General features: G+C 41.4%; 1 protein-coding gene across 2 annotated transcripts in view; it reads left to right on the top strand.

Moving 5' to 3' along the window:
• Positions 1-12,632, top strand: part of LOC147017460 (nucleolar protein 4-like) — a 30,970-nt gene extending 18,338 nt beyond the window's left edge. The window contains exons 2-5 of one of the 2 annotated variants that reach the window (XM_085847138.1): positions 5,942-6,133; positions 7,462-7,578; positions 9,055-9,313; positions 10,348-12,632. In XM_085847138.1, coding sequence (XP_085703264.1) covers positions 5,942-6,133; positions 7,462-7,578; positions 9,055-9,313; positions 10,348-10,580 — 801 coding nt within the window. In that variant the 3' untranslated portion in view covers positions 10,581-12,632. Of the gene's footprint in view, positions 1-5,941; positions 6,134-7,458; positions 7,579-9,054; positions 9,314-10,347 lie in introns of both variants that reach the window. The other variant, XM_085847137.1, reaches the window with a different exon arrangement.
• The last annotated feature ends 443 nt before the right edge of the window (positions 12,633-13,075 follow it).

Below are 13,075 nucleotides of genomic sequence, written 5' to 3'. Positions count from 1 at the left end.
GCAACAGCTAGGAAATCTGTAGTTATAACTGTTCTACGCCTTATGGTTTTATCTTTCTCGTTGTCTTGCTCAGTTAAAAGGGATCAGGGTCGAGGTTTAAGGCTCGTCCATTGCAGGCAATCACTTTGATAAAACAGCAATCGTCTGTTTATTCTGTTTATGAAAATTGCAGTACTAATAATAATTAAAATATTAATATTGATGGAATTTTGCTCAGTTAAAATTGTTATTAATTCTTTTCGGTGAATGTTAATCTTCAGGAGCATTTTTCTAATATCAGCATGTTATTTATTAAATTGCAAATTGGGGTTATTTACAGAATAAGAGCATTTGGTTCAAAGTTTGATGAATCATGGAAAGGGTAGAGGGCATTCATTGATTGTGTACATGAGAGGGGAGGGGGGAGTGGAGGAGGTAGGTGGGAGGGTAGAGAGTGGATGGGTAACATTTTTGTTTGTTTATCTATTGTCATTGAACAAAATGAACCAGGCAAACAAAACAAATCGATTTATCTTGGGGCAACAATATGTTTAATTGGTCTGCTGTTGCCTGTATACTTAACCACTGGAATGTGTACATATTACACAAACACAAGAAGATGGAAGAGAGGAGTGTCAATAAAGGGAAATGAAGGTGGTAGAAGAAGGGGTGGGAGAGGAGGACGGCAAAGGAAATTTATGAGTATAACAAGATCTGGCCCAAAAATTAATTATACCATATACATGGGGCTTTAGTCACCCTTAGGCTTAATAGCATCCAACAGGATGGTGCAGAGAGAGTGCACTCGTCTTTCAGCTGTCTCTTCTGGGTTAAATTGCTGTCCTGACTATAAACAGTCATCTTCGTGCTTCACAGGCATCCTAGTGTTGCATCAACGAGTGCACCTGTCCATCAGATAGGATGTTAAGCTGGGGGCCCATCTGAAAGCATTAACTGGATGTTAAAGATCCCACGGTTAAAGATCATTATGCGGTGTCTCCCGTGTAGAGTAAGAAAGTTATCGCCAGCACCCTGAACAAATTACAAATTCTTGCCCTAATGTGCAGGGCATTGCATTGTGGAACAGCTGCACCTCAGTGATGATGCAAACGGGGCAGAATAGATGATTGAATTCCATTACAATACCCATTCACTGAGGATGACAATCTTACAACGCAGGTGAAGCAGAAGGATCGAAGACCACTTTGCTCCAAGAATGTGTCATGATGGGCATTTTTCCCCATTCCACCAGGGGAGAAGTTAATACATTTTTTTTGGCACAGATTGTGTATTGTGGCAAAAATGGCGCTGTGAGTTCATGGTCTGCCGACAGAGTGTTTTACGATGGATCTATGAATCTGATGTTATGATCCACTGGTGTTGGGTAACAGTGGGTTTGTACAAACTGGTACAAACATTCCCCCTAAACAGTCCCTTTACCTCTGGCTTCTCCCAGGCCACCAGCATCCTTGTTGCCCTCGCCGGAGGAGAGGGTATTGCATTTGGGTCCATTTATTACTTGGCAAAAAAATTGTTGGTCTGTAGCCTCTGTCTGTCTGTCTGTGTTTGTCACATGATTTTTGGCCACAGTTTTCAAGCAATCATTCTGAAATCATTCTGTGTGTGTAGTTGACCGACGAAGGACAGCAACGCTTAATTCTGGTGAAAATCCGGATCTGGATCTGAGAATTTTTTAAAGTGATTCTTCACCGTTGAGCAATCGGCTCAAAAATGATATCAAGCACAATATCTAAAAAGGTTATGGATGGATTCACACGAGCTTAGTGGACAGGTTGGTTGTGTGACGAGGAAGAATCGATTTAATTTTGGTGAAGATACAAATCCAGATCTGGATCTGAGAATTTTTTGAAGTGATTCTTCACCATTGAGAGATATGGACAAAAATAATACACAGCACTATCTCAAACGGTTATGGAAAGATTCGGATGAAACTGTGTCCAGGTTGGGTGTGTGACAAGGACGAATCCATTCAATTTTGGTGAAGATCCAAATCCGGATCCAGATATGAGAATTATTTAATTTTTATGTCAAGCTTCACCATTGAGAGATAGTGCTAAAAACAACATTGCATGATATCTCAAAAAGTTGTTGGACGGATACTGATTAAACTTGGTGGATATGTTGGATGTGTGACGAGGACTAATTGATTCGATTTTTGTGAAGATCCGAAGACGGATCCGGATCCGATAATTTTTCAAGTGATTCTTCACCATTGAGAGATCGGGCCAAAAACGATACGTAGCACAATAATTAAATGGGTTATGGATGGATTCTGCAGAAAGTTTGTGGACAGGTTGTGAGTGTGACGAGGATGAATTCATTCAATTTTGGTGAAGATTCGAATCCAGATCGAGATACAAGATTTTTTCCAAATGTTTCTTCACCATTGAGAGATGGGGCCAAAAACTATGTATAATCATGGGATCTCAAAAAGTTGTGGACGACTTGTGACAAAACTAGGTGGATGAGTTGCTTAGGCGACAAGAACAGGCCAATTCGATTTTGGTTAAGGTCCGGATTCAGACCTATCAGTGACATACAAAATGTAAACTATTCAGACTAGCAGAGGGATGTGCTCCACCGAGTGCCGTTCCGTTTCGCTAAGTGTCACTCTATGAGTGATTTTTCATTTGTCTGTTTGTTTGTTTGTCCGGAAAGAACTTTAGTGTTTTTCTCCACAACCGCTTGTTGGATTGAGATAAATTTTCATCATTGGTGTAACGACTCATGTAGAATGTTTTATTCATAATTAGGACATCATAGGTCATGTGGTGTGGCAGCCATATAGGAAAAACTTAAAAACTTTGGACCACTGTATCTCTCTGAAACCACACCAAGAAAAAAATTGAAACTTGGCACACGGCAAGTACTCCTCATGGGGAATGAGTGTGATTTTTATGTCATACGTGCCTTCGTTATGATGCCATAATTGCATATGTAGAACGCTACAGCTGATCAGTATGAACATTTTTGAGGGTGATCTCAGGATAAAATGGTCCACAGGAAAAAAAAATTTATGATGTCATTGGTCACGTGATTCGGCAGCCATATTGTTTAAAAAAGAAAATTCTTCAAAATTATCTCCTCTGAAGTGGCTGAACAAATAGAGGCGAAACTTTACAGTTGTGACCGCCTATCCATGAGGAACAAAAGTTTCACACATAATGTTATAGGTCACATGGTTTGGCAGCCATATTGGATTTACCCTAAAACCGATAAAAACATCTTCTTCTCCAGAATGGCTGGACAGATCGAGGGGAAACTTCACACAAATGTTCTCCAAGCCTTGGGTGTACATGTTCATTAAGGAATAATTGATAGGTCACATGGTTTGGCAGCCATATTATATTGAAGAAAAAGATTAAATAATGTTTTCTCTGGAACCGCTTAATCATCGAACTGAAACTGCACAATTATGATCTAGTAGTGATGGGGAATACATTTTATATTTCAACTTGATTGGATGCGTGATCTGGCAGCCAGAATTTTTTAATGTTTTTTGAATAAGGCTCACTTGGCTGTGCCTGGATGGGTTTGAGGATAGAGGAGTAACATCTGAAATGTGAATCCTATCCAGGTTCCTCCTGATGACTTCATCTTTGCTTTTTGCTTGTTTTGGTTCCTTCTGATTACTCCAATACAGGACTGTACCTATTTGGTCTTCCATTTGATTTGAATTTAATTTATTTTGATCCCATTCTGAATTCATTTGAATAATAATAAAAATACATCACGGGTCAAGGTCTGGTGTCCAATCAAAGCAGGGTTGCATCAAAGTGGGACGTCTTGGTACCCGGTCATCACTGCCAGCAGTTATAAAGTGGCAGTTCTAATTATGTCTCTTATAATTACGTAACACACCCGTACACAAACACCACACAAGATACACCACACAAATCTACACAAACATTACACAAAAAGAAATCCTGGTAAGGGTCTGCAATCTCTGATTGCTCTTTTTCTTTTTTTTATTTACCATGGAGTCATATGCTTATCGATGGTGCCAGAAAGGGGATTGCATGTGTTATAAAGCCCACGTCAATCCTGTTTTGAGGCAAAGTATCCATTCTTTCAACATTGATGGCTTCAGCTTCAAAGGCCTATGCAGATGGCAAGGGTTCAGTGAGCTCATAGTACTGGCTGACAGTTCAAGTGAGGCTTCTGTGACTCCACATGAGACATGATAGTGGAAGCTCCTGTTAAGCTCAGCTATCACTCAAGGAAGTGTCTAAACTGACAAAGTTTTCCATAGTTCAACATTTAACAAGATCACAGCATATTGGTAAAATAAATGCTCTCGACACATTGTTTGCTTTGATGATGAAGCGTCTTGTCACAAGTTCTTAATTTTACAAAAAGAACTGTGAATGTTGTGTATAGTTATGCTATGAACACAATGACTAGACGGTAATTAATGAAGGAAAAATTGTAGGCTTGTGAATCCGAACTTGGGCTGTATATTTATGATGTACACAAATATAGTGGAATTTGACTCCCCTACCTTCCGTCCCATCGCCATTTTTCCATACGTCCCTCTTATTTACCCTTTCCTTTCTGCTCTCCACTTCTAAAGCTCCTTGTCCTCCCTCCCCCACTCCTCACATTCCCCCTACCTTCCTATCCTTGCTGCCCTATTACATACTCTATTCTCTTCCTGTTTGGAATTTTAAAGTACTACATTTAATACTCCCCCAATCACCGCACCCCTCACACTTGAGTAATTAAATGATATCCCCATTTACAATATCTGAAACAGATGAAAAGGTTTCCATCATGTCAACCGTTTGAACCACTGGAAGTAGGGTAATGGTCCAGCGTGCATTTCACTGAAGGGGTTTCAGACCTCTCTTTCCATTTCAAAGCCAGGTGTGACATGTTTTGAGTTTCAATGGAGTTTGCGTGTGACAATGTAAAAAAAAACAAAAAACATTTGGCCCACGTGGTGTTGCACTGGTTTGAAGACCATAGCACAGAATTCACAAATCTGATCTGGCCAACGGATTCTCCAGGTATAAATCCAGTCGATTCCAAACCTTGCAAGTACATCAGGATCACAGAATTTTCATGATGGGAAAGAAGATGTGCTAAGATGAATGAGCAGAAAGACTACTCAGAATGAGCATGAAAGACTTGAAGTGTGAACAATTTTTTTTGGCATTTCACAGGGTGACGTCGTGAACTATATCTATTTGTCTACCTTACGTACTATATGGGTGGTTTTAATTGGACCTGCCATTTTATAAAAGTCATTGTAATGTGTATGTAGATTGACATCTTTCAGGAAATTTGTTTGGATCGTGTCCATAGCCAGGACCCATAATCACGTGTTTCCTGCTTTAATGTGTGTGCTGAAAATCAAGATGGCGACAAGTGAGGTCACAAAGATGGCGGAACATTGAATAATTATGGTCAAAGGAAACACGTCGAGCCATTTGACGTTTATGTAGTATCGTGAAGGCCTAGTGAGGCTTGCTTTTATGGAATAAAATGGTGCTTAATCCTCTCCGTGAGTCCTCATCATTGTGCTAAAGACACCACAGTGTGCAGACATTTGCCTGCACGACATGGTAATGAGTGCCTGTCAAGAACATCCTTATTGAAGGACAACTTTGATGGGAGACGTTTTCAGCAAATGAGGAGAGTAAGGATTGATATCCTGCACTGGCTACGCACACGTCCTAAAGAATTATACGCTGAAGGCAAACTTATACAAAAACTTCCACTCGAGTGGAACAACCAGGAGTCCAAGTCTGGAGAATATCTTGCAGAAGCAATGCAAGTATCGTTTTTGTAATGCAGATACAAGCTTAGTTATGACCACAAATAATTGCCAAATTTGAATCATCGTGTACTTTTTTGTGAGCACACTGACAGTTTTGACAATGGTGAGGATGAAATTGACTATATCTAACAGTTCCTTTTATTGTTGATGTATGAACAGATGTTTGTCCGCTTGTTTGTGGATGAAAACTTGGACCGAATGGTTCCAATTTCGAAACAACCCAAGGAGAAGATCCAGGCTATAATTGAGTCGTGTCACCGACAGTTCCCAGAATTCCAGGAGCGAGCACGCAAACGCATCCGCACATACCTAAAGTCGTGCCGGCGCACGCGTAAGCATGGATCGGAGCAGGTAAGCCATGATGCTTCTTCATATACACTGTGGTGCCCTCCTCATTCTTCCTCAACATCTCTTTCTTTCCCCTCCTTCTTCAACATCCTCTCCTTCATTCCTCACCCTCCCCCCTCACTCCACCGTCCACATCAACAATTTTCATCTCGGTAAAACAATAAATTCCTCTTCACCTATTTTCCCAGCTCAATTTTCTTCCGATGTTCGTGAACACCGCTTTAGATTTAGCTTCTTTCTTTGTTGACACCATTTTTGAAAGTGGTATTTAACCTTATTGGTGATTATTTGAAGCCCTTTCTACTTGTATTGGATGTCATTTTCATCTGTATTTTATCATCAAACATTTGTTATTGCAATTTGTTGTTGGGCAGCATGGTTCAGCCAGACCTGATCTAAACAATTGTTGGAACTTCATGAGACTACCACAGCAGTTAAAGGCCAGAGATTGTCATTTTAAAGCAAGGTAGTGTACCTTGTTCTTGGGACTAGAGACCATCCTAAAGATCTGGTCTTTGTGCAAGATACCCTTGGATCTTTACTGCGCTCAAGGGAGCTCTTTATTTATATGCGCAGTCCAAGTTCCGCCCCTCTCCCGGCTGAGGGAGTGAATCGCCACCGGCAAAGAAGCAAAGAGGACGTCTGGCTTAAGACCCCCCTCCAAAAAGGTGTGCTCCGAAATATCAGCGCCCCCTACCGTCCCTGAAAGAGACCATTTACATTCTTCGGACACTTAGATCGACAATCCAACAGGTGCATCATGACCAATAAATCGATGACAAGACAAATGTGTAATCAATAAATGTTATCATAATCATAAATGGTAACAAGCATGGAGACACACACACACACACACACACACACGCTGTTGGGAAACAAAGAATGATATAAAAGCTTTCAGAAGATTTTAGTTTCGAGATTTCACAATTTTAAACGCAATTCCATATATTAGATAGAGTCTTGTCCATCTAGGCATTTCACAGAGAGATAAAGCGACACCTCAGGGATATACAGAGCACAGCAGCAAAGATTGATAGATTTCCCCTTGTTTTGTTCAACTTCATTTTCTGTTGCCTCGGGCCACAACGCTTCATGTTTTGGAAAGGATTGCTGAAGCAACTTGTCACGGAGTCCAAGAAACTTTCTCCTATATAACGATAATGTTTAATTCCCTTGTCGACATTATCATCAACAAAGCCAAATGGAGAAATAGAAAACATACCAAACATAGACCAGGAGACTTGAAACAGAGAGCCAGGCCCATGTCATCATGTGCACTGCTTGTGTTCCCACCCAAATCCTTCACCCCCATCCCTCCGTCACTTCAGCAGTCTCGGCCACCCCCTGCACATCTTACTTCAGCACTGGCAGAGACCATTTTGGCAACAGCGTGTGAAAATGAGAGCCAGAAAGCGGCCAAGCGGATGCGACTGGAAAGCCAGCTACAGGTGAGGCAAGATACATTTTTGTTGTTTATGGTTTTCTACATACACAGGACAGGGACGTACACCTTCGCTACTCATTTGGATCCAAGATCAGAGAGGGTTTTCAGTTGGAATCGCATGCAGGTCACAGTCCAATCGCACAGAGAAATTCCACATCATGAACATCCTGCGTAAGAACTTTTTTGTGATGATGTAAGCCTGACAGATAAAAAGTTATCTATACAACTTGTGTTGTCAACAAAAATACCGCGATACAAAAATGCGGTTTATCGTATTTTTACATTTTTATATATTTTTTTATTTTCTTCTTTTTATATACGTGGTACATTTTTTATATGATACTCTTTCTCATCACTGACTCACTGAAATATATGTTTCGTACTTTCTCGGTAGTTTGAAAGTTTAAATTTGGCACACTGATGTAGCACGAAGCCACATTTCTCGTGAAAAAAAATTCTCAAAACTCTGTTAATGTACATCAACGAAAATATCTGAAAAGAAACTCTGGTGGAGTCTCGCTCCATCGACTGGGAGGGGGCAGCAGAGCTTGGACTACGTCTGGTCGGGCCGGTGACGTGTCACTCCCTTAGCCCGGAGAGAGGTGGATCCTGGACTGCACACAATTAAGAGCTCATGCTGCTCACTCATTCTCCATTTAATCAATTTGTTTACCTGCTTGCACGATGCAAGCACAATGCACGAGTATGTGATCATAGTCAGCAATTGCTATCGGAGGTCACTTAACAAGGGGAAAAAAACCCACAAGCCTCATGGATTAACGACATTTTCATCGCTGTTGAATTAAATGTGCCAGTAAGTTAATAGGTATTATTAAACATTTTCAAAACTTTTGATTCATGGAAAAGTACATTGATCTTTTGCAATGGTCTTTGTAGATAGGTTGGCAGTCCACGATGGCTAGCTGGTATTTTCTCACGTCTATATTACCAGTCACTGTGACCAGCCGTCCCTTATTTTATGGGATCGACCCGTTTTCTACCTTCACAGGACACCATCTGTTCAATATTCTCAGTAATTTGGTTTATTGCAGCCATGACACTAATTATCATGATGCTGCTCACCTGTACATATACAGTGTGACCTTAACATACTCGAGAAGCAATCTCAGGCATATTATCAATATGGAAACCCTCATAGCTTATTTAAATACTTCAGACCTCGTAGCTTCAGGGAGCTTCACTCCCTGACCGCCACCCCCAACCCCCACAACAAGGGGGACTATGCCAGCACCATGATAGCTGGTCACCCTGACACCTGTCATCTTTTAGTCTTTATGGCTTCATCATCATGACAAAATAAACAGCTCACATAACTGTGGATTCATCAAAAGAATATAAACATAGAATAAATAACAGGACATTCGTTTGATGATTGAGCTTGCATAGTTACCACAGTGAAGCAGGTTACTTTGAGAAGAAGACGGCCCAAAAGTGACTAATATACTCATCTCGACTCCAGGACAATGCCATAGTTGGGGAGCATTGCTCCCAGCATGCCTTGCAACCGCTGGAGCTCATCCACCCTGCTGCCCATTCGGCCTACAGTGCACTTCCTTCACCCGTTTATGAGCACGACCCACTTCCCCTGAATGGCAGTGGACGGTATGGGCGACATGGCTTCCCAAATGCTATTCCTCCTCCTGCCATTCCGCCTTTGCCTCCACCTCCTCCACCGACTCCGAGTATTGGGAATGGGCTCTGCGCATCTCCTCTTGATGGTGAGCCTCTGTCATTCATTCTCCATTGTTCTTTTCTTATCGCTTCCATCCTACAAGGTTTCCTATGTTTCTTTACTTCCTTCTCACTTTCTTTCCAACAAATTACACTGTCACACATTTCCTTCATTCCTGAACCTTCAAATTTGGATGGTGGTACCTTGGTCTCTGACACATACTGACGCCTTTTTATTTTATTTTATTGATTTAGGTCCCTGTTCTGAATTTTAGCGGTCTAAGGTGAAACACTAAAAATCGCATTTAGCTCTGTCATTCCTTTGCATTTGAGTCCATAGAGATGAAATTTGGCACAAAGGTGCCTTCATACAGTTGTTATGATGCTTCAAAAAAAATTGGCTAAGCATCATTTTTAGGATTTTACAGACATCAGAGTTCAAAATTGGTCACAAAAATATGGTTTCTGGCCTGCCATGTCTGTATTTCGACCATTGCAGACAATAATTGGCCACATAATACATTACCACAACCCTTACAGAGTGAAGCCAACAGACGTTAGTTTGGTGGTTTACTTTAGATTCCACAGGGAGTCAAAGGTCAAACTCAGATGTGAAAATTAAGTTTACTGGTCTGCCAAAAATTTATATTTAAACCAATCTAGATGAGACAGAGCACAAAATGCCTGGTATTGGATCAATGGTTAGGGTGGTGGGATTGGGAACATAGGATCCTGAGTTCAAATCACACTGGCTGTTGAATTAATACCAGGTGGGGGTTGACTCTGCCTGTCATCCTTCCAAGGTTGGCAAAATGAGTGCCAGCTTGCTGGTATCCTGTGTCGGAGTGGTGGCCTGTCCGGGATTGTGTCCAATAGCCAAGGAGACTGCTTAAGCAGCACCGACGCTCTACACAATGGATGGATAGCACAAAGGAGTTAAGGGGAGGGGGGGTCATATTGTGTTTGCTTGCCGATGTCTGTAATTCTAGTTTGTGTTTTCTTTCCAGACATTCTTCCTAAACTGAAGGCCAAAGCACTGGAGTCTCAAATTGAACAACACCCTTTTCTTTTGCGTATGCAGGTCCCACAGATCTGAGCTTGAAAAGGACAGTGAATGGAGACACAGGGAGCAGTGGACTCATCCTGGTGGATGGAAGCGGGATAGGAAAGACACCACCGGGCTCCACCATCACTCAATTGAGCTCCTCGGAAGTGTCAGCCGTGCGCCAACTTATCGCAGGTTATCGTGAGTCAGCTGCATTCCTACTGCGATCAGCCGAAGAGTTGGAAAACCTCATCCTTCAGCAGAACTAGCCTTGAGGTAGATGATCGATGAACAGAATACCATCTTGGACAAGCAAAGGGAGAAGGACAAAAGAGTTAGACACAGAGACGGTCCACTTTTGAAGGATGTGCTTAAAATGAGAAAATAAACACCTGCATTTTGCCAGGAGACCGAAACTGTCCCACCATAGTCATGCCAAACAGAGAGAGACAATGGTTGTGGTTGGACAATTAGTACCCAGTCGTGGCAGGTTGGCCACATCTCCGGGGTTTTTTATCCTCTCTTTGATGTACATGCATCAATATTGAGTAATGTTGTCTGCGTTTATAGATTTGTATATCAGAGTCCTTTATTGTATTAAGAACTGTTTTTAAAAAAAAAATTCCTTTACAAGGAGCAACAACAATCTCAAGCAAACTATAGGTTTTATTTATTTATTATTTCCTCTTTTTACTTTTGCACCTCATTCTTTGGTAAAGGCATTATTTATTGATAGAGCTCATGTCATGTTCATCCAGGAAGCAATTTGACATTGATATTTTGGAGGCAATGGGAAGATGATTTCCAATCTGCACTTTTGGAGACAACTTGCGTTTCGTGCTCCTCTCTGGCACACTCTGTTAGATTGAAAGCGCAACCTTTTCACACTTTTAGCCCGACACCCATCCCCATCCCCATCCATCCCCTGCTTCCTCCAACCATTTGCCCATGCTAATCCCAACCCTTGATCCTGAGCTTTAATGCCAAACTGTCATAAAAATGCCCCGATGTAAGACTGGTACAAGGAAGGAAGTCTATTGCAAAGAAGGAAGAAGTCTGGTTCACAAAGGAAAGAAGAAGCAATGCGGCATGAAGTCTCATGATGTGGAGGGAAGAGGTTTGGTGCAGAGACGTTCCCTCCTCCTTGTACTCGACTTACATCGGGTCACGTGTATGTCAGCTTCTGATCCTATGACTGTGATGATCACAAAATCCTCAATAACTGTTAAAAATAGACCAATGCATTAACAGAACCCTTTTCACGCAGGAAGAAATAGAAAAGATTGACACTTGGATGTCGTGCTTTGTGCTCACTGCGACGTAAGCGTGCACTCTGCCCCTGCAGGTAGACTCGCGAGTAAAGCCTCCTCCAGACTATCATTCATAACTGATAAACGGATGATGTCAGTTACAACTTACGGATAGATATGAAGGATCGTGTAGATATTAAAATATAAACTGTCACTTTCTTTTGAATGACAGCTGTGACAGGTAGCTTGGTGGAGTTTATTGTTAATAACATTCACTTACGTCCTTCAGCTTCCACCAGAGAGCCAATAGGACATCTGCCAAAAATCCAAGTGTTGCTTCAAGCCATGGCAACATGTGGAGTTCAACCTCAAGCAAGTATCACATTTATAAGATGAAGGTTTCACTTCAAAAGGTGTGACAAAACATTTTGGAAGGATGGTCATTCCAAGAGTTCATGAAGTACCCACAGGCTCTTCCACGGATGATTCCTGAAACATGTCCCGATATAACTGTCTCTTTCGGTCAGTCTCTTTAGCCAGTATTTCATTCAATTTTCAAACCTTTTTTTTTCACTTTCATTGTTATTGTTCTTCCCCATCGCTGTAATTATAGCCGGCAACGCATATCGTCGAGTGTTTTTTGGTACGAGGAGCCATCGCTCAACAACATCCCACCGAGAGCCAAGAACGTAACTGAAAGCGACAGTCGAGACAACCGTGTGCCTACCTGTCAGTCATAGCCGGCATTCACAGTTCCTCAGTTCTGAATGATCCCCTGGGCGAGGCTTTAGAACGCACTCGAAAAGACTTTTAAGAAATGGTAGAAGTATAAGATGAGGTGCTTATCACATTTTGTCTGTTGCACTTTGCCGAACATGTGAAGAATCCATATTTTGGAATTAGAAATATATATATATATATAATTATATATCTAATCAATACCATCCAAGTAAACAAAGTGAGCCTTTAACGTTAATTCAAAATCTGGGTTTTGTGTGACCAAGAATGAGCTTTTATTTATTTCCATTACCTTGTCATTATTATAGCTTATAAGATGGAGTCTGAATGAAATCGGAACCACTCGCGAATGAAGCCAAATATGAAAGAATTCTGCTCCGGGTTCATAGAATCCAATGTGCAATAACGGAGCACCGAGTAATGTACCGGTATAGAGTGTGGATTTAAAAGGGGGATTTTAATGATAGTTAACAATTCGCACAGACGTGCAAATGACTGCCAAGTGTTCGTGTAAGAAGAACTCCAAAAATGGACGTCAAGATGATCATTGTTTTCTATGACGATGGGGTTACTTGGAGAGGGTCTCCAATCTTCACTGCCGGTTGCACTGGAGATAAATGCTGAAGACACCTGATCGAAGGATTATTTGGGGAAGATGATGGGGGTTAAAAGCACGAGGCAAAATTAATGCCTTTGCCCCCTCACAATGTGCTGTGATATGTACGCAATACCCTATATAATGTGCCAAAAACAGATTGGCTGAAACAAGGTGCCTG

The sequence above is a fragment of the Eptatretus burgeri genome, chromosome 11 (assembly GCF_056783735.1).
Source record: "Eptatretus burgeri isolate ZD-2024b chromosome 11, Ebu_testis_v1, whole genome shotgun sequence".
Taxonomy (NCBI): domain Eukaryota; kingdom Metazoa; phylum Chordata; class Myxini; order Myxiniformes; family Myxinidae; genus Eptatretus; species Eptatretus burgeri.
This window is presented reverse-complemented; position numbering and strand designations above follow the sequence as displayed.